This window comes from Loxodonta africana, chromosome 3 (genome assembly GCF_030014295.1).
Source record: "Loxodonta africana isolate mLoxAfr1 chromosome 3, mLoxAfr1.hap2, whole genome shotgun sequence".
Classification (NCBI taxonomy): Eukaryota; Metazoa; Chordata; class Mammalia; order Proboscidea; family Elephantidae; genus Loxodonta; species Loxodonta africana.
This window is the reverse complement of record NC_087344.1, coordinates 3129704-3155005: the sequence shown is the minus strand read 5'-3', so window position 1 is coordinate 3155005 and position 25302 is coordinate 3129704. Positions and strand designations below refer to the sequence as shown.

General features: G+C 57.0%; 1 protein-coding gene across 1 annotated transcript; it reads left to right on the top strand.

Moving 5' to 3' along the window:
* Window positions 1–907: 907 nt before the first annotated feature.
* Window positions 908–24970, top strand: LMNB2 (lamin B2). The gene is made up of 12 exons (XM_064280210.1): window positions 908–1129; window positions 9784–9920; window positions 14051–14207; window positions 14358–14483; window positions 17659–17829; window positions 18070–18195; window positions 18410–18630; window positions 18722–19010; window positions 19842–19949; window positions 20514–20633; window positions 21056–21163; window positions 22071–24970. Exons 1-12 carry the CDS (start codon window positions 923–925, stop codon window positions 22110–22112), a joined length of 1812 nt encoding a protein of 603 aa, XP_064136280.1. The 5' UTR covers window positions 908–922; the 3' UTR covers window positions 22113–24970.
* Window positions 24971–25302: the final 332 nt, after the last annotated feature.

The following is a 25302-nucleotide window of genomic DNA, read 5'->3' as shown; positions in this document are numbered from 1 at the left end:
AAGAGGAAGACCTTTAATGAGATGGACTGACACAGTGGCTGCAACAGTGGGGTGAAACATGGCAACGATTGTGAGAATGGCTCAGGACCAGGCAGTGTTTTATTCTGTTGTATATAACAGTCGCTGTGACTCAGAACCAACTCGTTGGCATCTAGCAACTTTGTTTCATTTAAAGAAAACTTCAGGGATATTTTTGGTTTGAGGTTTAAGGCTTAAAGATGATTTCTCAGGGTAATAATTTCAGGGGTTCATTCAGCCTCAGTGGCTCCAGGAAGTCAAGATTCCATGAAAAGTTCAGATTTTGTTCCACATTCCTCCCCCTTTTAATAAGGATTTCTGCTACAGGATTTTTGATCAAAATGTTTAGTAATGGTAGCCAGACACCATCCAGTCCTGGCCTCATGGCAAAGGAAGCAGTTGTTCCTATAAACCTTGTTTCTTATTGTGTTATTTTTCTTTTTATTATTGAGTTTTTAGGTGTTCTTTATTCTAGATACAAGCCCCTTATTAGATACATGATTTGGAAATATTTTCTCCCAATCTCGGGCTTGTGTTTTCATTTTTTTTTTAATAGTTTATTTTATCATCAACCAGTTTTAATTTTAATTGGACTTCAATGAAGTAGGTAGGTTATACAAACTGGGCATCTTGATTCACATGGTGGCTGATCTGGTGGGTTGGCTCTGGACTCCACGCCTTTACAACGCCGGGGCAGGAAACTACAACTTCCGCGATGCCCCGCGCGAGATGCACCGGCGGCCGGACTACAACTCCCAGGCTGCCTGGCGCCGTGGCGCGGCGCGCGGGCGGGCGGCGAGCGGCGCCATCTTGGCCTCGGCGGCGCCGGATTGAATGAGCCCGCGGAGCCGCGCGCCGCCGTCGTGAGCACAGCCCGAGCCCCGCCGCCAACGCCGCCGCCGCTATGGCCACGCCGCTGTCCACCCGCGCGGGCGGCGGGCCCGCCACGCCGCTGTCGCCCACGCGCCTGTCGCGGCTGCAGGAGAAGGAGGAGCTGCGGGAGCTCAATGACCGCCTGGCGCACTACATCGACCGCGTCCGCGCGCTCGAGCTGGAGAACGACCGGCTGCTGCTCAAGATCTCGGAGAAGGAGGAGGTGACCACGCGCGAGGTAGGACGGGGCCCCCTGGAGAGGGGTGCAGACAGGGGTCCCCGGGGTGTGGGGTGGCCCCGGAGCCGGGGTGCAGACCGAGGTCCCCGGGGAATGTCAGGGGCCCCCGTGAGGGGTGCAGACTGAGATTCCTGGGGAATGTTGGGGGACCCTTGGTGAGGGATGCAGACAGGGGCCCCAGGGGGTGTGGGGTGGCCCCTGGTGGGGGGTGCAGACTGAGATTGCTGGGGAATGTCGGAGGCCCCTTGGTGAGGGGTGCAGACCGGGGACCCTAGGGGATCTGGGGTGGCCCCTGGTGAGGGGTTCAGAGTGAGGCTCCTAGAGAATCTCAGGGGCCCCTGGTGAGGGTTACAGACAGGGGTCCCAGGTGACGTGGGGTGGTCCCTGAGCGAGGGGTGCAGACCGGGGGTTCCCAGGGAATCTCGGGGGCCCCTTGGTGAGGGGTGCCGGCTGGGGGTCCCAGGGACCTGGGGTGGTGCCTGAGTGAGGGGTGCACACTGAGGCAGGCCCTGCCCTCCGAGGTGCCCCCAGGGCATCTTGCGGGCCCCAGAATGAGAAGTACAGACTGGAGTGGTCTCCGACCTCCGAGTGGTTCTCAGTGGCCCTAGGGGAAGCCTGAGTGAGGGGTGCTCACTGAGACAGGCCCTGTCCTCCGAGGGATCCCCAGGGGATTTCGAGGCCCCCGATTGAGCGGGTGCAGTCTTGGATGTGCCTTGTCGGTGATAGGATACCAAGGAGATCTTGAGAACCCCGGACCCCCTCTTAGAGGGTGTGGGCAAGGGTAGGCCCCGCCCCTAAGGGAGTGGCGCGTTTTCGGGGATGAGCCTGGGTGTGTTTGGTTGTCTGAGGGGGAAATTTGGGGCGATCTCTGGTCTTTGAGGAGCCTGAGGGGCTCAGACCCTTTGGGGGGGGTCGTGAGGTGAGGAGGGGCGGGTCTTGGGAGCCTCCCTGGGGAGGGTCACGTCTCAGTTCTCCGTGGAACTCTGGAGGGGTCCTGTGTTGAATTCTGGGGAGTTGGTAACTGGGGTGGGGGCTGGGGGTAATGGGGGTCCCAGGGAGTGGGTCTGATGCCTCAGGGGTCCCAAGGGAAATCTGGGAGGCCCTCAGTTGGGCCTGAGGGACGTCCATGACAGAGGGGCAGGAGCTGGGTAGGCCCTGCTGGAAGGATGTGAGGGGAGGGATAGTTTTGAGGTGCTGAGGATCCAGCGAGAAGTTTTGGGGCTCCAGGCGAGCCCTAGGGATTCACTGCTGGCTGAGGGAGAAGGGGCTAGGAGAGCCCCGCCCCCTAAGGGAGTTTGAGGGTGGGTGTGTCTCGGGTCCTGGGTGGGGACCCTGGGTGGGGACCGGCAGGGGCACAGCCAGGAGCCTGATCCCCCAGGCCATTCTCTTGCCCGACCCATCCTCAGAATGAAGGGGGCTGAGAGAAGAACCCACCAGGTTGTTCCTCCCCCATTGATTTTTTTGTGGGGGGAGGAAGGTTCATCTAGCCTCCCTGGCTCCAGAAACAATTCCACGAGAATGTGACATTTTCTTGGGAATATACAACCCCAGAGCCAGATGAGGCACCAAGACTGACCACCCCAAGTCTCGGCTTCCCCATCAGGACAGTGGGTGACCTGCCAGTGAGCCTCTGAGAGAAGGGGCCTCTCAGAGAGCAGTTTTCTCTCTGTGTGACCTTGGGCAAGCCCCTTAATCTCTCTGATCCCTGTCTTAAAAGAGCAATCATCTCAATCTCGAGTTTTGTTTGTGGGGCTGAAATGAGTAGGCCGGTACAGTGTTTATAAAATAAGGTGGTAAAATAACAGACAGGCGCCAGAAGGGCTCCGTCACTTCTGTCCTTGCTGTGCTGAGTGCCAGGCCAAGAAGGGGCTCCCTCAACGCAGCTTGTGTGTGCAGAGGGAGAAGGTCCTTGTGGCTGGTGCCGGCTTGGATTCAAACTCCGTGTCTCCCTCTTTCTGGGCTGCATCACTGTGGGCGGCTACCACAGCCCCTGCAGGCCTCGGTTTTGCTGCCTGTACAATGGTGGTACAACTGCCCGGCCTCAGCGTATGGCTGCCTCCTCATCCCAGCTGCAAATGGGGCTGGCTGGGAGGGCCCAGGAAGCTCCTGTCCCAGACGGTGCGTGAACCTGAGTGTGAACTCGCCCCGTCTGGGCGGTGGCGTTATTTATTCCTGAGACTTGCTGAAATGCAGATAACCTGGGGCTTAGCAGGAGCAAGGGAAGCCGAGCTGTGGGCCTATACCTGCCCCTTTGGGACCTGGGGGGCTCCTGAGCAGCTGATAGTTTTGCTCCTGTCTTGTTGTCCCCAGTCATGGGGACCATTAGTGTGGGTATGCTGCTGGTGGGGCAGCCAGGGCAGTGGACCAGTGTGTGAGCCCCAGGAGCCGTGAGCACTGGGAGCAGTGATAAACCCTCTCTCAAGGGTAAGTGAAAGAGCCACTAACCTTCTGGGGGTGGGAGGGGACGCTGGGACCGTCGGGGTGGTCAGTGTGGGCTGAATCCAGGGAGTGACCCCCAGTGGCCTTGATGGACAGGTGGGCAGGGCGAGGTTCAAGACCTGGCAGGCATTGGAGAGGGTGGGCGGGAAGCATCAGGAGGGGCCTGGGAGGTGGCGGCAGCTGGGAGGGACACAGGTGTGTCATGCAGAAGAGCTGGCATTTAACTGCAGAGCAACACTTCTCACCTGTGGGAGTTTGCCTCCAAGGGACACTGTGCCGTGTCTGGGGACATTTGTGGTTGTCGCTACTTGGGGGGGTGCTACTGGCATCAAGTGGGTGGAGGCCAGGGATGCTGCCAGCACCCTGTGGTGCACAGGACAGCCCACCCCAGAGAACAGTCAGGCCTCACATGTCCACCCATTAAAAAACCCATTAACATCCAGTTGATTCAGACTTATAGTGACCCTGTAGGGTAGGGTAGAAATGCCCCATAGGGTTTCCAAGGAGTGGCTGGTGGATTCGAACTGTTGACCTTTCGGTTGGCAGCTGAACGCTTAACCACTTTGCCACCAGGGCTCCTTAGTGGTGGCAAAACCCTGTGTTAATTATTTGGGGAAAAACATTGAGTTGGATCTCTGCTCACGCCATACACCAGAATAAACTCCCAGTGGATTAGACAGAGTAAACCAGGGGACCTCCCAGGTCCTGTGACGTCCCTCCTCTCTCCTCCCCACTCAGTGTGTGGATTTAAATGTGGACATCGTCCTAGGATGTCAGTAGGTCTGATTATGGGATGCAGAGTCTCTTGGGGGTCAGTGGAATCCCCTAACCCAGGGGTCCCGACCTGGTTGATTCTGCCTCCAGGGGACACTGGATGATGTCTGGGACAGTTGTGGGTATCACAACTGGGAGTGAGTGCTACTGGCATCCAGTGGGTGGAGGCCAGGGATGCTGCTTGTTAACCCCTGCAGTGCACAGGACACCCCACCCCAGAGAGCAATCGTCCCCACTGTCAGCAGCGCTGAGGGATGGGAAGAGAGACAGTGTCGTAGAGCCTGTTGTTAAGGAATGCTTTGAAAATGTCGTTTAAAATCTTATGAGCGTAGCGCAGGCTTGTGATAAAACTTCAATTCAGGTGCAGGGGGTGCCCACCCACGGGGTGCGTGGCTTGCCCCCTTCTTCCTGTCCGTTAACGTTTTCTCTTCCATATGTACTCGTGCCCCACGCCAGGACCGCATGTGGATTCTAGAGCCTCACCATTTGGCATTAGTTGGTCTCTCGCTTGGTGTCTGCACAGTGCCGTGGTGAGTGGCCACGTGCTGATGTTCCGCGGGGCGTTTGGGAACTGGCCAGATTTATGCTTGAGAAATGTACTCATTTCCTGCCGTCGGAAAATATCACAAGCTGGCCGTCGAGTAAGCACAGAAAGTTATACCTCCCAGTTCTGGGGACCAGGAGCCTGAGGTCAGGGCGTCGCAGGGCACGCTCCCTCTGAAGGCTCTAGGGCAGGCTCCATCCTGGTCTCTCCCAGCTCCCGTGGTCCCGGGGCTCCTTGGCTTGTAGCTGCATCTTCACACGGCCTTCCTTCCCTGTCTCTGTGTCTCTTGTATTAGGGGACCAGTCATATAGGATTAGGGCCCACCCTACTCCAGTGAGACTACCTGTTAATTAACTGATGACACCTGTGAAGACCCTATTTCCAAACAAGGCCGGGTTCCCAGGTGCTGGGTTTAGGGCTTAGCATATCTTTCTGGGGGATGCAGTTTACCCCATAACAAGCAAGGTCACCGGCTGCTGGGTAGGGGTGGGTAGGAGCGGGGCTGGAGGCCCTGTGCTTGCACCTGCCCAGGTGTGAGGCTCTGAGGGCTGGGGACAGGGGGGTTCCTCTTTGGGGAGCCTGTCACAGCGCACACAGGTTTTCAGTTCAAAGGGGAGGAGATGTGTCTTTTCTTTCTCTCCCATCCCCCGCCCCGGTGTCCTATTGCTGCCTGCAGGACAGGGCCCTGCTGTCCCTCAGGGCTGGGCCCAGGAAGCTCGAGGGCAGAAGTGGCACCTGAGATGGTGCCTGGGCAGGTCTCCCCCAGGAGAAGTCTCCCAGCCAGTACGCAGGCAGGTCCCCATGCTGCAGGACGGCACACACACCTGGCCTCAGAGCCATGGTTCTCCCCCAGGGGACGTCTGCCAGCCAGTGTGCAGGCAGGACCCTGGGGAAAGGCCAGCTCTGCCACCCGAAACCTCGCCTCTCCCTGCCTGGCCCGTATGTGTGAGCACAGTTGTTGGGATTCCTTGTGTTGGCACTGGGCCCACGCTCTTACTCCCCACTTGTGTGCCCTAGTCCCTGCTGTGACGCTCAAGCGTGTGCAGCAACCAGCTGCCCGCCAACAACACACCTGTCTGAAGGGGCGGAAGAGTCTTTGTGAGACAGTGTTAGTCTAGGCACCTTCCAGGCAAGGCCTTGCCAAATCATTGCGATGCCATAGGTCGGGGGTCGGCACACTTTCTCCGTGAAGTGCCCGTTCTTGTTGTTGTGAGTTGCCGTGGGGTCATTCCTCTTCACGGCAAGCCCGTGTGTGCAGAGTGGAACTGTCCCCTGGGGTTCTCTTGACCGTAATCTTTGTTTATTTCATTTATTTGTTGATGTGTTAATGTTTTTTGTTATGAATATACGTAGCAAAAACATACATCAGTTTCTCATGTATGATTCAGTGACATTGATTACATTTTTCAAGTTGTGCAGCCATCCTCGCCCTCCTTTTCTAGTCGTTCTTCCCCATTAACATAAACCCGCTGCCCCCCGAGTTGCCCATCTAGTCTTCCGAATTGCTGTTGTCAGTTTGATCCCACACAGATAGGTCTTAGAAAAGCGCAATGCTCAAGGCAGGCATCCTTTACTAGGTAAGCTGAACCATGGTTTTAAGATGACTTCAGAGGATTATTTGGTTTAAGGCTTAAAGATTATTTCAGGGCAGTAGTTTTGGGGGTTCATCCAGCCTCCGTAGCTCCAGAAAGTCCATGAGAACTTGACGTTCTGTTCTGCATTTCCTCCCTTCTGATCAAAATATTCCCTGATGGTAGCCATCCGGTTCTTCCGGCCTCAAGGCAAAGGAGGCAGCCTTGGCTATAATCTTTACGAAGCAGATTGCCAGGCCTTTCCTTCCACAGGACCACTGAACACGTTTGGACTGCCAACTTGAGATTAGCAGACGATCACAAACTGTTTGTGCCACCCAGGGACTTGGCAAAGAGCCAGGGAGTTGATATTTTCTGCTTTGCGGGCCAGCCAATCTCTGTAGAAACCACTCAACTTTGTTATAGAGAAACCAGCTATAGATGATACGGAGGTGAACGGGTGTGGCGGTGTGCCAATAAAGCTTTGTTTATACACACTGGATTTGAACTTCATGTCATCTGCCTGCTTCGTAAAACATTTGCCGCCTCCATCCCACCCCTGCCCAGCTCTTTAAAAATGTAGAAACCATTCTGGGCTTGTAGGCTGGACAAAAGCAGGTGGTGGGCTGGGGTTTGCCTAGTCTGGCTCTAGATAACTAACGGCCTTATTAAACAAGAGAGACGGGTACATGTGTGAGTGTGCGCTCATATACACATGCACACACACGGGAACCCAGCATACTGCCAGAAGAGCTTAAGAACTTTAAACAAGACTCCCCGGAATTGCAGAGAGGACGGCCCAGGAGCAGGGCCAGGACTGGGGTGAGGCTGGTGGGGCATTCACCTGGGACAAGAATTTAAGGAGGTACCAGAAAAACTCAGTCATCAAGATAAACAATATGTTTTTTAACTAGTAAACTTGCTGCTTTAGAACAGTTTTAGATTTATAGGCAGTTCAGGAGGGAGGTACAGGGAGTCCCATGTACCCCACGCCCGTTTTCCTTGTTAACGTCATACATGAGCGTGGTCTGTCTATCACAGGTAACGGCCCAGTATTGGTACATTAGGAGCCATGGTGGTACCACAGCACTCCGAAAGGTCGGTGGTTAGAACCACCCCGCGGCTCAGCAAGAGAAAGACTTGGCTGTCTGCTTCCATAAAAATTACAGCCTGGAAAACCCTATGGGGCAGTTCTTTGTAATACAGGGTCGCCGCTGTGAGTCAGAATCGACGACCAGGCCCAGCAACGCTGGTACCTTATGTTAACTCAGGTCCTCACTCTGTTCAGATCTCCTCAGCTTTCCCCAACGTCTGTTTCCTGCCCCTGAACCCCACCAGGACGCGCAGGACATTCAGTCGTCACGTCTCCTCAGGCTCCCCTGGGCAGTGACAGGTTCTCGGGCTTCCCTGGTTCTTGACGACTTGGCGATGTATAAGTAGTATTGTGTGGGTGGGCCTCACTGGGTGTTTTCACTCATCTGTTGATGGACACTTGGGTGTTAGTACTTTTTGGCGATTGCGACTGATGCTGCTGTGAACACTGGTGGACGGGTTTTTGTGTGGACATGTGTTTCCCTGTCTGGGGAGGTACCTAGGAGCGGAATTGTGGGGCCACGTGGTAACTCCGTGTCTAAGCAGCAGAGGAACTCGCAGACTTTGGACAGCGGCCGCACCATCGCAGGGTGCTGGGGCTCCAGATGTTTTTAGGCACATTATGTGTGTGGCCCCATGCTGAGGGTGGGGCAGGAAGGCTGCTGAGAACCGTGAGGGCACTCCTGGTGGACATGATGACCTGGGAGGGAGGCAGCGACCGCTGCGTGGGAGGGCCAGGTGAGAACAGGACGGAGCTGGTGGGGTCTCAGCAGGTGAGGAAGTGTCCAGGGTTAATAGACTCTTGTGTCTGAGGTAGGCCAGGCTGGGGTCCCTGTGAGGGCTGCTGTGGGGGGCCGTGTGTGCATGGTGTAAGGCACTCGACACTCAACGCGCTGTGCTTACTATTAGCACGCGTGGTGGCTGGCTCAGGCATGGATCCCCTCATCCCGGCGGCCCTGAGCCAGTGTGTTCGCCAGCTGCCCGGATGAGGGCACTCAACTCCCAGGTGCCACTTGTCCTGAGCTGCCCCGGCTGGCCCAGCCCCTGTGGGACGGGGCAGCTGTGCCGAGGGGGAGCTGCAGGGCTAGCAGATGGCACGTGGGCACAGTTGTCAGCTGCTGGCCCGGCTTGGGGGAGGGGACACCTAGAACGCCTGTCCTGCTGGCCTGGGCCACGGCTGGTGAGCCAGGTCCGTTCCCTCCCTCCTTGTGGGGTAGGTAGGACAGACAGGGTGGGTGCTGGGTGTGGGCGAGGGAAGGGTGAAGCCTGAGCTGGGCCTTGCAGTGGGTGGCCCAGCCTGGCCGTGGGACCCCCAGGAGCACTTGATGGGGGAGAGGAAGGCAGGGTCCCTAGAGGTGGCCCCCCATAAATCAGTGCCCTGTCACCGTCCTCAATTGTAAGAGGCACCACCTCCAAAAGAGCAGTTTGGTTGTCACTCCATAGGAGGGCATGCTGGCATCAAGTGGGTGGAGATGGGGGTGCTGCCTGAGGCAGCTTTGGGCTCCCTCACGCTGTGGCACTGCCTGCTCTGTGAGCTGGTTGGGAAGAGGACATGTCATTCTGGAAGGTTCACAGCGGAGAAGATGGGTGGCTGTCGCTGTGGCTATCCAGGGTGACTGCCCCTCCCGCCTTCCACCAGGGGCCGATGACCCTTTGAGGGCCGTGAGTCGGAAGAGGGGGCCCAGAAGCCCCTGGCCGAGTGTCCTGGGGCTACCGTGACAGAGTACCACAGAGGAGGGGCTTCATTCTCAGCTCTGGAGGCCTGGCGTTGGGAGGCAGGGTGTCGCAGGGCCACGCTCCTTCCAGAGGCTCTAGGGGAAGACCCTTACCTCTCCCAGCTTCTGGTGGCCCCTGCCAACCCTTGGCTTGTGGCTGCATCTTCACATGGCCGTCCTCCCCTGTGCCTGTCCTGTTTTATAAGTTCACCACCCCTGGGATTGGGACCCGCCCTGCTCCAGTGTGACCTCCTGTTAACCCAGCAGTAACATCTGCAAGGCCCTATTTCCACACAGCCTACACTCACAGGGACGGGTGAGAACGCCAGTACATCTCACCGTGCCGCGTTGGGACTGTGTTCGCGTGCGAACTTCTCCCGCCCGTGTGAAGAGCCTGTCCTGGGGGTTGTACAAGGACTGGCCTGTGGACGGCACCCAGCAGCGTGGCCACAGGGTGCGCCCTTCTCGGAAAGACTCGTGTCTTGGCCTGTCACTCCCCCTCGATTCATGTCCCCTCAGGTGAGCGGCATCAAAGCGCTGTACGAGTCGGAGCTGGCGGACGCCCGCCGGGTCTTGGATGAGACAGCCCGGGAGCGCGCCCGGCTGCAGATTGAGATCGGGAAGCTGAGAGCTGAGCTGGAGGAGGCCAACAAGAGGTGAGAGTCTCCCACTGGGGGGCACTGTCCAATCCAGGGGCCCTCACCTGAACCAGGCCTGGTGACTGCCAGACACTGAGCCTTGCGACACCCTAGGCCTCTTGTGGGCACATCCCTGTCCTCAGGTGTCCTTTATGAAGCAGCTCTGTCCTGCCTGCTGGGACAGCCCAGCACCTGATGGGTTTAACCAGTGTCTGCCCCCGGTTATTTTGGCTGTCCCTTTGTTGTTCAGTGGCGAGGGTGGTGGTGGTCCAGTGGTAGAATCCCCACCCTCCGTATGAGAGACCCCGGTTCCATTCCCAGCCCGTGCACCTCATGTGCACCTGCCACCCGGCTGTCAGTGGAGGCCTGCGTGTCGCTGTGATGCTGAGCAGGTTTCAGCAGAGCTTCCAGACTAAGAGGGACCAGGAAGAAAGGCCTGGTGACCTGTTGCCAAAAATCAGCCAATGAAAACCCTGTGGATCTCAAGGGTCCGGTCCACGACCGATGATGGGGGTGGGGCAGGACAGGCAGTGTCTTGTTCTGTTGTGTGTGGGGTCGCCATGAGCTGGGGCTGACCCCACGGCAGCTGACGGCACTGTTCACTCTGACAGCCTCCTACGGTGTCAGACACAGCTCTCCCCGCTGGCCTTGAGGAGGGACCCCCAACTCTGGGTGCAGTTTTGCAGGCTGACGTTTAAAACAATAGCAACAACAAAAGGAACGTGGGATCAAAAGACAGCGGGTAGAATGATGTGAACCTCTAGGCTGTACCTTTTATTTAAGGCTTTAGTCTAGACTCGGCTTTCTGCACTCTGCCTGGAGTCCGTGGGTGGTGCACACGGTGAATGTGCTTGGCTGCTAACTGAAAGGTTGGAGGTTCATATCCACCCAGAGACACCTCGGAAGAAAGGCCTGGCCATCTACTTCCGGAAAATCAGCCATTGAAAACGGCAGCCTAGCTCTACTCTGACACACACACAGGGTTGCCAGGAGTTGGAATCAACACGATGGCCGCTGGTGCCCTTCCTGTGGACACGCTTTTTCTTTCTGACTGTCGCTGGTCTCAGCACTTAGAGAACAGGGGGCTCCTTGGCTCCCAGTCTTCCCCTAAGAGCCCTCCCAGAGCAGGAAAGGACTGGAGTGTTGCAGACACTCCCCAAGTCCTCAAGTGCACATTCGACCTGTCCCACGCTTGCAGAGCGTGTCTGTGGGTGCCGCTGCCCCTGCTGGCGGGAGCTGCAAAAGGCCTTTCTGTCCTGGAGTGCTTGAGGAGGTGCTGCCACCTGCCCCCTGCACCTGGTCACCAGGAGGTGAGGAACAGGCCCCGCAATGTTAGGAGGCTCTGCCGGGGTCTGAACCTCAGAGTGGCCCCCAGTGAATGGTGGGTGGGTGTCCAGCCCTCCTCCCTCTGGACACCCTCTATCAGCCCCAGGCTCCACCAGGCCCGAGTGGCTTCCCTGGACAGTGCTGGCTTCCCTTTGCCAAGAGGCCACCTCCCAAGTGGGCCCGTTCACCCTGCCCACCTGCATGGTCCTGGCTCCAGTAATGGACCACTGGTGGGCTGTCAGCCAGGGTCCCCAGGGACCAGGTAGGGCCACCCATCCCAGCTCATCCCCCCACATGGCATCCAGCTTCTCAACCATGCCTGGTCTGCAGGTGCATCCCGAGGCCAACGGTCACAGCCAGAGCAGTACCCCCGCTTGTTCACTACTAGGCAGGCTTATTAGTGGAAACACAGTGGGCTCTTTCCAACAGGTGGGAATGAATCCAATGGGATTTTGTTTAGACTTTTTTTTATATTCGTTTCCAACTCTTTCTTGTGTGACAGTTCTCAGGTTACAGGATGCGTCTCTCTCTCCCCGTTCGCAAACTGAGTACTCTGCCATGTTTAAACACATACTGAGAAGCTTTGAGAAGCGACCCTTCACCTCTCCATGTTCCCTTCCAACTCGGTCAGAAGTCCGTTACGTGCGTTCAAGAACCTAAGTCCACAGCATGGACATTCGTGTGTTACAGAACCTGAGTGTGTGTTATTTGAAATCGTAAACGTTGGAGAGCATTTGTGACTTCAGTAAATGATACTTTTTTATTGAGGGGAAACTAAAGTCTACCATCTTAACCATTTTTAAGCCTGCAGTTTGGTGATGTTCATTGTGTTCACCATGCTGTAACTGTCAGCACTATCCGTTTCCAAAACTTTCCCCTCAGTGGGATCATACGATATCTGTCGTTCTGTGTCTGGTTTCTCTCACTGAGCACAATGCTTTCAGGGTTCACCCGTGTCTGTCTTAGTTATGTAATGCTGCTATAACAGAGCTACCACAAGTGGGTGGCTCTAACGAGTTTATTTTCTCATGCTTTAGGAGGCTAGAAGTCCAAATTCAGGGAGCCAGCTCTAGGGGAAGGCTTTCTACCTCTGTCGGTTCTGAGGGAAGATCTTTTTTTTATTTTTTCTGTGTACTTTATTTTCTTTTTTTAATTTTTATTATGCTTTAAGTGAGAGTTTACAAATCAAGTTAGTCTCTCATACAAAACCTTATATACACCTTGCTGTATACGCCTAGGTGCTCTCCCCCAATGAGGCAGCACACTCCTCTCCACCCTGTATTTCTGTATCCACTCAGCCAGCTTCTGTCTCCCTCTGCCTTCTCATCTCCCCTCCAGACAGGAGCTGCTCACAAAACATCATGTGTCTACTTGATCCAAGAAGCTCACTTTTCACCAGTATCATTTTCTATCTTACAGTCCAGTCCAATCCCTGTCTGAAGAGTTGGCTTTGGAAATGGCTCCTGTCTTGGGCTAACAGAAGGTCTAGGGACCATGGCCTGCGGGGTCCTTGTAGTCCCAGTTAGACCATTATGTCTTGGGGGAAGATCTTTGTTCCCTCTCAGTATCTGTGGGCCCAGTGTTCCTTGGAGATCTTTGTGAGTCTTGGCTTCAGTTTTCCCCTGGGTCTAGTAGCTTCTCAGCACAGGGACCCTGAGTCCAAAGGACGTGTTCTGCTCCTGGCTCTTTTTTCTTGGTGGTAGTTAGGTCACTCCCTTCTCTGCTTGCTTCTCTCTCCTTTTATCTCTTGTACAATAAAAAGTGTGACTCAAGCAAGAGTGTAACTTGAGTAAGGCTGGGACTTAAGGCTATGACTTGAGTCACTTCCTTTAGTGAGGGTGTGACTCAGGATACACCCTGCACAAATCAAGCTTTATTCACGTATAGAGGTTTAGGGTTTACAGCACATAAAGTAGAGGGTAATTACACAATACCACAAAGTGGGTGACAGTTGCTCAGTACTGGGATCCATGGCCTAGCCAGGCTGACACATATTTTTGGGGGACACAATTCAATCCATGATAACGTTGTAGTGTGTGTCAGTGCGTTATTCCCTTTTACGGCTGAATAGTATTCCATTGCATGGATGGAGCACATCGTGTTTATCCGTCATCTGTGGATGGACACGTGGGTTGTTTCCACCTTTTGGTCATTGTGAACAGCACTGCAGTGAACGTTGGCTGTTTGGGAAAAAAACAAACCTGTTGCCATTGAGTCGATTCTGACTCACAGCGACCCTGTAGGACGGAGTAGAATTGCCCCATAGTTTCCAAGGAGCACCTGGTGGATCCAAACTGCTGAGCTTTTGCTTAGCTGGCCTAGCCCCTAACCACTGCTCACAACAGGGTTTCTGTATCTACTTGAGTACTTGCTTTCAAATCTCTTGTGTACATACCAGGAGTGGAATTGCTGAGTCCTATGGTAATTCTACGTTCAGCTCTTTGAGGAACCACCACGCTGTTTTCTACGGTAGTCGCACCTCCTTGCATTCCCGCTATCAGTGGATGAGGGTGCTAAATTTGTTAGTAAAAATCAACATTCTCCGTAAAGGATGTCTCTCATGTCTAAAATCACCAGGCCTTGAGTTCCCTGAGCCTCAGGGTTTGCCGGTGGGTGGTTTCCTCAGGGTGAGTGAAGCGCCAGTTTCTGCCTTGGCAGGCAACATGGGACAGTGTCACCCCCGATGAACCAGTGGTGGTCCTGGTTCACAAGACCAGGCTGAGTTTGCAGTCGGGTGACCTGCACGGGCTCTGAGGCCCTCCGCGTCTCCGGGATGGCTGCCTGTGCCATGCGCCCAGTTCACTGGCCCTCTTGCCTTCTAGCGCCAAGAAGCGGGAGGGTGAGCTCATGGTGGCCCAGGGTCGGGTCAAGGACCTGGAGGCCCTGTTCCACCGCAGCGAGGCGGAGCTGGCCGCCGCCCTCAGTGACAAGCGCAGCCTTGAGAGCGATGTGGCCGAGCTGCGGGCCCAGTTAGCCAAGGTAAGTTGGGCGGCACCTGGTGTCCACCCCAGTTGGAGATGGGGCCCTCACCATGGGGCCGAGTATGGTGTGTGGAGGGGGTGGCCTGAGGAGCTGGGCAGGGTCCAGCAGACATGCTGTCCTCTCAGTGTGTCACCTGGTGTCATCTAGGCAGAGGATGGCCATGCTGTGGCCAAAAAGCAGCTGGAGAAGGAGACGCTAATGCGCGTGGACCTGGAGAACCGCTGCCAGAGCCTGCAGGAGGAGCTGGACTTCCGCAAGAACGTGTTTGAGGAGGTGAGTGTCCGGGGCCGCCCTCAGCCCAGGGCCATGTGAGTGACACAGACGCGGGGCTCAGACAGCAGAGCTTCATCCTCTCTCAGTTCTGCACACTAGAGTCTGAGATGAAGGTGTCAATAGGCCTGCGCGCTCCCTCGGGGGCTTGAAGGGAGGTCCTTCCTTGCCTCTCCCAGCTTCTGGTGGCCTCAGGTGTTTGTGGCTTGTGTTTGCATCACTCCAGTCATCAGGTGGTCTTGTGTCTCCTGTGACACTGGCCATTGGATGTAGGGCCCACCCAGATAATCCGGGATGATTTCCTCATCACAAGATCCATCACCTAATCCCATTTGCAAAGACCCTTTTTCCAATAAGGCCGCATTCAGGTTCCCGAGGTGAAGACATGGACATGTCTTTAGGGGGGCACCATTCAGCCCACTACAGGGGTCTCCCTATCAGAGGGAGAGGCAAGGCCCGCCTGTGTCCCAGCTTCCTGGGCCTTCTCTAGCTCCCCTCCGAGCTGCCTTCTCCCACCTATGACTTTCTGCTCTCTGTGGGCCTCTGGCCCCTTGGGGGTGTTTGGGAGTGACCGGGGGTCCCTGGCTGGTGGACCTGGAGTTTCTGTGCCGTGGCATAGGAGCCCTGGCATCTCTGGGTCCCCTCTTGGTGGGGGAACCACGGCCCCCAGCCCTCGCCTGGGCCCGTCATAGAGCCCATTGTGTCATCACAGCCCAGAACAGAACCCCTGGGGTAGGACGGGCCCTTCGGGCAGTCACTGCCCGGGAGAGCTGCCCGCCGGCAGGATGCCAGTGCAGCTGAGGAGTAGCTCTCGGCTTCGGCCAAGCCCAGTGGGAGCAGTCGGGGAGGAGGCTGTGAGCAGGGCTATGCAGGAACCCGAGGGGGAGCCCGTGAAGGAGTCTCTGAAGGAACGCAGGCAGGGACCCTTGAGAGAACCTCCAGAAGACTCTGTGAAAGATCCCAAGGAGAAACTCCTGAAGAGACCTTTGTGGAAACCTATGAAGAATCCTGTGAAGGACTCCAAGGGGGAACCTGTGAAGGATATTGAGGGGGAACCTGTGAAGAACCCCGAGGGGAAACCCATGAAGGACCCCGAGAGGGAACCTGTGAAGGATCCTGAGAGTGAATCCGTGAAGGACCCTATGAAGGAATCCGAGGGGAAACCTGTGAAGGACCCCAAGGGGGACCTTATGAAGGATATTGGGGAATCTGTGAAGGACCTCGAGGGGGAATCAGTGAAGGACCCCAAGGAGAAACCTGTGAAGAATCCCGAGGAAAAACCCATGAACAGACCTTTGAGGAAACCCATGAAGGACCCTGAGAGGGAACCTGTGATGGATCTTGAGAGTGAATCTGTGAAGGACCCCGAGAGGGAGCCTGTGAAGAATCCCAAGAGTGAATCTGTGAAGGACCCTGTGAAGGACTCCAAGGGGGAACCTGTGAAGGACGCTGAGAGGGAACCTGTGAAGAGACCTTGGAGGGAACCCGTGAAGGACCCTGAGAAGGAACCTGTGAAGGACCCTGAGGGAAAACCTGTGAAGAGACCTTGGAGGGAACTCGTGAAGGACCCTGAGAGGGAACCTGTGAAGGCACCTGAGGAGAAACCCATTACGAACCCCGAGAGAAAGAGACTCTTGAAGGGACCCCCGAAGGAACCTATGAGAAAACCTAACTGGGAAACTGTGAAGGACCCTGAGGGAAAACCTGTGAAGGAACCCAAGGGAGAACCTGTGAAGGACCTTGAGGGGAAACCTGTGAAGGAACTCTTGAGGGGGCCCATGAAGAACCCTGAGGGGGATCCCTTGAAGAATCCCAAGAGGCAAACCATGAAGAGACCCTTGAGGGAACCTATGAAGGACCCTGAGGGGGAACCTGTGAAGAGACCCTTGAGGAGACCCCTTAAGAAACCCATGAAGGAACAGCCTGTGAGGGAGCCTGTGAAGGGACCCATGAAGAGACCTGTGAAGAAAACCATGATGGGACCCAAGAAGGGACCTGTGAAGAGACCCATGAGGAAACCCAGGAAGGGCTCCTTGAAGGGGCCAATGAGAGAAACTGTGAGGAGTTCCCGGAGGAAAACCGTGAGGGGTGTCATGAAGAGTATGACGCATGGAGCCATGAGGGGCACCATAAAGGTGGGTTATTGTTTTTATAAACCAATTGCACAAGTAACATGTGACTGGATCTCTGTGATAGAAAATGAAGGTTTCCCGCCCCTTCCTGAGACCTATGGGGCCACCATCTGCTCTGCACTTGGCCCTCCTGCCACTCGCTCTTGGCCTCCCGGAGGTTGGGCCAGCTTCTCTTATGGCACACGTGCCGCCAGTAGGCTGTTCTCCAAGTCTCTGCAGAGCAGGACAGCACCCTGAGGACTGGGCTTCCGTTCCCATTAGCTGGTTCATTTCGGCACCGGTGTCACTGTCACATCCACCCCTGTCCTGAGGCTGGATCTCTGCTGTCCCTTGGTACCTGGCAAAGGTTCATCCAGTAATTCTTTCCTTCATTCCTTTTTCTTCTAAATAATGGCTCTGTTGCTATAAAATGGACATATCACAAAGCCCGCCCTTTAAAGTATACAATTCAGTGTTTTTAATATGTTTAGAGTTGATCAACCATCACCACTGTCTAATTCCAGACCATTCCATCACTCTAAAAAGAAACCCCGTAGCATTAGCAGTCACTCCTGATGCCCCCTCTGCCATCCTCTAGGCAACCACTAACTCCCTGTCTCTATGGATTTGCCTGTTCTGAACATTTCACATCGATGGAATCAGACAGCACTTGTCTCTTTGTGCCTGGCTTCTCTCACCGAGCACCATGTTTCTGAGCTTCATCCATGTTGGACCGTGTGTCAGAGCCTTATTCCTTATTACAGCTGAGCAGTACCCTACTGTGTGGGGGGACCACATTGTGTTTCTCCATCATCCATGGATGGGCATTTGGGTTATTTCCACTTCCCAGTGATCGTGAGTTGTGCTGCTGTGAACGTGTGGGTGTCAGTTGGTGGCCCATGAACGAGTGACCAGGTGATTCCCAGCAGTCATTCTGTGCCTGGGTCAAGCCCAGGGGTGGACTGGACACAGCCCAGTAAGGGTGGTCATGCCCAGCCCCCTTTTCTGCCCTGCCTTACCCTCTTCCGGGCCTGGGGCCACCTCACGGGCTCGGGCCTGTCCCTTAGGAGGTGCGAGAGACGCGACGGCGGCATGAGCGCCAGCTGGTGGAGGTGGACAGCAGCCGGCAGCAGGATTATGACTTCAAGATGGCTCAGGCACTGGAGGAGCTGCGCAGCCAGCATGATGAGCAAGTGCGGCTCTACCGGCTGGAGCTGGAGCAGACCTACCAGGCCAAGGTGGGCGCGGGCGGGGGGACTTGGGTAGGGGCTGGATAAGCAAGTGTGGCTGGAGCAGACCTGCCAAGCCAAGGTGGGCACAGGTGGGGTGTGTAGGCAGGCGGGGGGATGTGGGCGGGTGGTTGGAGGGGTGTGCTGGACCAGATGAAGCAGACCTACCAGGCCAAGGTGGGCATGGGAGGCAGACCTTTGTCCCCTCCCTCAGGGCGGTACCCCTGACCACCCATCTTGCCCCCGCAGCTGGAGAACGCCAAGCTGAGCTCTGACCAGAATGATAAGGCAGCCAGTGCGGCCCGCGAGGAGCTGAAGGAGGCCCGCGTGCGGGTTGAGTCCCTCAGCTACCAGCTCTCCAGCCTCCAGAAGCAGGTAACCCTGAGGGTCTCCCCCATGGGGCCCCCCAGGAGGTCACGGACCCCTGCCCTGAGTGGTTGATGAGGCGTGTCCCCCCAGTGTCAGATGGTTCCTGGTGACTCCATGCTGTGGTGACTGGCAGGTGCCCTTCCCTTCCGTCCTTTGGCCCCGGCCGGTTGTTGCAGCCCCCTGGGTCTGTCAGACCTGACCTATCGCCACACCCCCCCAGGCCAGTGCAGCTGAGGACCGGATCCGGGAGCTGGAGGAGACGATAGCCGGGGAGAGGGACAGGTTCCGGAAGATGCTGGATGCCAAGGAGCGGGAGATGACGGAGATGCGGGACATGATGCAGCAGCAGCTGGCCGAGTACCAGGAGCTGCTGGATGTGAAGCTGGCCCTGGACGTGGAGATCAGTGCCTACCGCAAGCTGCTGGAGGGCGAGGAGGAGAGGTGGGGCCGCAGGAGATGGGGTGAGAGAGGGGCTGGGCCGGCCGGGTGGTGGCTCCTGCTACCCACCAGTGACGTCGCCTCGTCCCCACAGGCTGAAGCTGTCCCCCAGCCCGTCCTCGCGGGTGACCATCTCCCGGGCCACCTCCAGCAGCAGCAGCAGCAGCATGTCCACCGCGGGGCGCCCGGGCCGCAGCAAGCGGAAGCGGCTGGAGGTGGAGGAGGCGCTGGGCTCGGGCTCGAGCGGCATCGGCACTGGTGGCAGCTCCAGCAGCGCCAGCAGCTTCCAACTGGCGCAGCAGGCGTCGGCCACCGGCAGCATCAGCATCGAGGACATCAACCTGGAGGGCAAGTTCGTGCAGCTGAAGAACAACTCAAACAAGGTCAGGGCTCCTTGCGGCGGAGGGGCCGCCACAGGTCTGGCTTCATGGGAGCCCTGAGTCGTCTCTTCCAGGACTGGTCTCTGGGGTCCCCCGTGGGGTCTGGGTTCACGGGAGCCCCGTGTTGGTCACTTCCAGGACCGGCCTCTGGGGTCCACTGTGGGTGGTTGGGCCACGGGGTCTGGGTTCACAGGAGCCCCATGTCAGTCTCTTCCAGAACTGGTCTCTGGGGTCCACCATGGGGGTGTGGGCCGTGGGGTCTGGCTATAGGGGAGCCATGTCTCTCTTCCAGGACCGGTCTTTGGGGGGCCGCCATTGGGGGAGGAGGGCAGGAGATCTGGGCTCATGGGAGCCTGTGTCCATCTTTTCCAGGACAGTCTCTGGGAGGGCCACTGTGGGTGGGCCATGGGGGTCTGGCTACATGGAGCTGTGTTTGTCCTTTTCAGGACCAGTCTCTGGGGGGCCACCGTGGGGAAGGTGGGCTGCGGGGTCTGGGTTCACAGAGCTGTGTTTTTTCTCTTGCAGGACCAGTCTCGGGGTGGGGGGGCACTGTGGGGGAGGTGGGCTGCAGGGTCTGGGTTCACGGAGCCGTCTGTCTGTCCCAGGACCAGTCTCTGGGGGGCCACTGTGGGGAAGGTGGGCTGCAGGGTCTGGGTTCACGGAGCCTTCTGTCCCAGGACCAGTCTCTGGGGGAGGCCACCGTGGAGGGGTTGGGCTGCGGGGTCTGGCTACACGGAACTGTCCGTCCCAGGACCGGTCTCGGGGGGGGGGGCATCGTGGGGGAGGTGGGCTGCAGGGTCGGGGTTCACGGAGCCGTCCGTCTGTCTGTCCCAGGACCAGTCTCTGGGTAACTGGAGGATCAAGAGGCAGGTGGTAGAAGGGGATGAAATCGCCTACAAGTTCACTCCCAAGTACGTTCTTCGGGCTGGACAGACGGTCACGGTAGGTGGTGTGGGCTGTGGACTGTAGTGGGTGGTTGTGGTGGGAGGTAGGATGGTTGCTGGGCTCGGAGACGGTAGCCGAAAGGGGCCACCACTGGGGATGTGGGAGGTGACATTGGTGACAGCCACACAGGTCACAGGCTATGAGGTGGTCGGTGGAATAGGCAGGATGGGGCTCAGTGGCAGGACCCAGGCCATCATCAAGGCAGTGTGAGCCGCTGCCATCTGGGACCCTCCAAGTCCTTCATGTCCCAAAGAGGAAACTGAGGCACAGAGAACCTGTATGACCTGCCAGGGCCCTATGGTGAAGGCAGGGGTGGAATTCAGGCCATCTGGACAGGGAGCGGTAGTGACAAGTATGGACCTTGGCACCCAACAAGCTGCCTTTGAGACCCCAGCTCGGCCCTATTTGGAGCCCTTCAGCACCCTGAACCTCAGCCTCTTTATCTGTACACTGGGCACCACAATTCCTGGACCTGAGAATGGCCAAAAGGATTAAACACCTTGGGTGTGGAAGGGCTGCATGGCAGGGGACACTGACCGGGGGCCCTTCCTGTATCCTCAGGTGTGGGCCGCAGGGGCGGGGGTGGCACACAGTCCTCCTGCCACGCTCGTGTGGAAGAGCCAGAACAGCTGGGGCACAGGCACGAGCTTCCGGACCATCCTGGTCAATGCTGACGGAGAGGTGGGTATGCGGCTGGGCGGGAGGCAGGGAGGTGTGGCCATAGCACCCTTCACCTGTCTGTGGGCCTGCTCACTGCTAGCCCTCCCATGTCCAACCTGGCTGCTGGAGTCCAGGTGGACCCTGGGCCCTGCCTGGCCACCTGCGTGCACAGCAGGGCTTGTACAGAGCTGCCGGACTCCACAACGTGCTCCACTGGCTAGTCCAGCCCTGCCTGGGGGTGGCCCTCAGAGGTGGGGTGCCCTGCCCAGCCCTGCCTGGGATGGCCCTCTGGGATGGGGTGCCCTGCCCAGCCCTACCCGGGATGGCCCTCTGGGATGGGGTGCCCAGCCCTACCCGGGGTGGCCCTCTGGTGGGGTGCCCTGCCCAGCCCTGCCCGGGGTGGCCCTCAGGGGTGGAGTGCCCAGTGCTGTTGTCTGAAACAGGAGGTGGCGATAAGAACCGTGACGCAGTCCTCGGTGCGGGAGACCGAGAATGGGGAGGAGGAGGAAGAGGAGGCCGAGTTCGGCGAGGAGGATCTTTTCCACCAACAGGTAGAGGCCCCATGCCCGCTCACCACCACCGCATACACCCACACGTACACACATCCGTGTATGCACGCCCACATACACACACACACACACACCAACAGGTAGAGGCCCCGTGCCCTTGCACGCCCGCCGCATACATCTGCACGCGCACACACACTTACGTGTACAGAGATACACACATACCCATATACACACAGATCCCAACCCACACAAACCTGTATACACACACGCTTACATGAATAGACACCATATATACGCGTGCTCACATGTACACTCAGCTACACATGCACACCCCCAACTCACAGACATCCATATCTGACCACGTATCCTCATTCACACATATACACTCGCACGCCACATCCCCTACACACACACAGACACACACACTGTTCCCACCCGTGTGTACACCCCACACAGATATACACACCCGCACACACACACCTGCACACACGTTCTGGCTCGCTGTCTATGCCCTGGCCCCTGTGGGCAGCACGGGGCCCTCGGCTCTCTGCACGCTGTCCATCACCACATCGCCTGTGCCCTAAGATACTGGTGGTGTTAAATACGGCTTTTGGGAGAAAGATGAAGAATGACAATCCTATTAATTGTATACATTGTAAGACTCCTGGTTTCTGAAACAGCAGTGTGACGAGCGGGACAGTGTGACGAGAGGAACAGTGGCGAGCAGGACAGTGTGATGAGCACTGTAGCTCAGTTGAGATAATGAAGGCAGAAAAGTTCTGGAAGTAGAGACGGTCATAGCTGAAGCCGCTGACTGCCATCTGGTGGGGAGTAGAACTTTCTGGGGTGGCCCAGCCCATTTTCTCCCTCACGGGCCCTGGGTGGGGTGCCCAGCCTCCTGCTGGCCTCCAGGACTCCCCCTAACCACAGCCACGTTCCTTCGTTCCAGGGGGATCCGAGGACCACCTCTAGGGGCTGCCGCGTGATGTGAACGGAACACTCCCTGTCTACGCGTCTTTCTCTTTACCCAGAGCCACTGAAAATTATTTTTATATCATTGGCTTTCTTTAGTCCTTGATACATTTCTAGAGAATTTTTAAGCAACTGCCAGGACATGGGAGGGGTCTCTGGATCTTTGTCGTCTTTGGTTCCTCAGACCCTCCCTCCATCACCGCTGTCCGGGGGGCACTGTTCGCCCCATTTTACCACCTGGTTGAATTCGAGGCCCAGGGCCAGGAACCTACAGGCTAAAAGGGAGATAGGTGGGTCAGGCTGGGGACCCTGCTGGGGGCTAGGAGGGGGCAGGGACAGGCCCCTTGGGCCTTGAGGTAGACAGAGTCTGAAACTGTTAAGGGATTCAATATTCTCATTTCTGCTTTTAAGCTTTTGAAAACCAAATTCAGGACCCAGGTTATGGCCTGGGAAGGGGGCGCAGGGGTTATAAACAAGCCTGCCGAGTTCCGTTGCTCTGTGTCAGCGTCTCTGGGTCAGGTGTTGAAGCAGCTGGGACGCAGTGGGGCAAGTGTTTGCCGCCTGGCCTGGCCTCCCAGGGCTCCTTGTCGCCACCGCTTTGTCGGCTGGGGTGGCAGATGGGGTTTCTCTGCCTGACCATCGGGCCATTCTCCAGGCTGGGGGTCGCCTGAGATTCCACCCTTGGCTGCCTGACCGTCACACTTCAGGGCCTTGGTTCAGGAGCTTTCTGTGGTCCCTAACGCTGCAGCTCCCACAGGGCAGGAGGGGAGGACACCGGGATGAGGGACAGACCACTCTTAGACTTGACGCCGAGGTCATCAGAGAGGGTACTGTCTGAGGGAGCAGATGGGACAGGCCACCTCAGTGACCTCAGACACACATACCCCACGTTTCAGAACACATGTCCTCACAGAACACAGCCAGCTGTGACACCGCCTGCGGGACGCTGGCTTAGGGTGACCTCGCTTCCTTCCCCGCTGCCCAGCTCCCCTGGTCCATGTAGCGTGGGCTGAGCAGCACCACCTCTCCCCTAGCCTGGACGTACACACATACACACACACACACACACACACACACGCCCATCCCGTAGTTTCCATCTGTAGCTTCCTCGCTGAAGTGGTGTTTCTCAGATGTGCAAATGCCAGTTGGCCCCTAAATCGATGGCTCCGGAGCTCCCAGCCCCTGCCCCCCTAGCTGCTAGGCCCCCCACTGACCTCGCCTGCATCTGCATTTCCGTTGACGCCCCTCCTACTCAGATACACAGAAGTTATTTTTTTAATGGATATTTATTTTTTTACATTGGTCAGTACGCAGATCGCTGGGATCCCACATCAGGGTCCAAGGGCAGGCTCCAAGCCCCCAAACGGCAGACTCCCTTCAGAAAGCGCAGCTCAAGTCTTAACGATGCCGCACTGAGCCATGGGTGTGTGCTGTCCCCTGGGCGGAGGGGTGTCCCTGGCCCCCCCCAGGGGTGATAGGGAGTGCTTGCAAAATAGCTCTGCTTGCCCTGGGCGCCCCCCATCTTCCTTTGCTTCTGCTCTGCGCCCCCTCCGTGTCTGCCTTCCTCGGGGATTGCTGGTGGTGAGGAGGAAGCCAAGGCTGAGTCCCAGGCCAGGAACAGCCGGTGCTGCTCCTGCATCTGGCATTTGCTGGCCACCTCCTGCTTCTAGTAGTGGGCTCACCATGGTGACCCTAAGTTCCCTGGGCACAGTGCTCTTGGTACAAGGAGGTGTGTGTCACCCAAACACTTCCTGGGGCAAGGCCCAGACCTCGTGACACATCTGTGCTCCATGTTGGTTTACCAGGGCCTCCTGAAGCTGCGTGGCTCCCCTCCCCACTGGTAGGGCAGAAACCATGTGGGCCTGATATGCTGGCTTTGATGTTTCAGGAGGTTCTGGAGGGGAAAGCCTGCCTGGGCTCAACCCCTCCTTCCGTGTTCCTGGAGCCTAAGCTGGTTGGTGGAATTTGGGCCTGAGATTCCCTAGGCTCAAAGGAAGAGTGGGCTCCCCACAAGTCCAGATGGGCTGGGCAGCGCTCTTGCCCGGAAGCTCATCCACAGGCCTGCATGTGCCCTGCAGCGTCTTGCTTCCTACCCCAAACAGAGCCTCGTTCACTGGCTGGGATAGTCCAGGCACCTGCCGAGGGTGCCCCTGGCTGGTGGGGATAGGTGGGCTGGGTGGCCAGTGGTGACTGGTGTTAACTGATGGTGGTCGTTAGTAAGCAAGTATTTGGAAACACAGCTGAATCCAATTTGTAATGCGTGACTGTGGCCTGGGAAGCAGAATTTGTACTTGTCCTCAGACAGGCTTAACTTTATGCCACTTGCGCAAACATGATTCTTTTGGATAAGCCCATATCACATGACCCCGAGTACAGTCCCTTTCTTGAAATGTGGAGATCTAGAGAGAAACCACTTCGGCCAGCTTTCGATGAGGGAAGTGGGGGGCCTCCTGGGCTTGCAGGGCTGGGGTTAGGGAGGGCAGGGTGCTGGGGATAACACTCTCGGCTCCAAGGAGGGTCTGACCTAGGACTTGATCATGCAGCCATCTCAGAATAGGTTTGTATTGGGTTTGTTTTTATGTACACCTCAAACCGCAGAGGTTCTGTTAATATTAAAAATAACGGAGTGGGACGGCAGCCCTCATGGAGGTTGCTACTTAAGAGCCAAGTCCCTGCATCGCTGGAGAGTCGGCACACCTTGCAAAGAAATGGGGCTGCAGGAACAAGGGACTGGATCTCCGAGGCTGTCGGTGGTTTTTAAGAAGATGCATGCCAAATGTGTGGTCCTGTTCTGTTTTCCCTCCCGATGATTTGTAATACGCGTTTTATGACTGGAAACACTTTTGTACAACACTCTAATAAACATTTTGATTTTAAGTTCTGCCTCCGAGTTTCCTCCAGCGCTGGGCTGCTGCGGCCGGACCCCCTGCTCTACTGCAGTGGGCGTCTAACATCGGCCACCCCAGGGGGTCGCGGCTTGAGCGTGGACAGATCCCCGCCCCGCGCTGCCGGGCGTCCCCCTACCCGGCTTTCTGGGCACTAAACCCATGGCCGCGGGGTGCATTCCGACTCGGCGACCCCTAGGAGAGAGTGGGACTGCCCCAGAGGTTTCCAAGGAGCGGCTGCTGGGTTAAGATCGCCGACCTCCTGGTTCGCAGCCGAGCTTTTACCCACTGCGCCACCACGGCTGCTTGGGGCGCTAAGTCCTC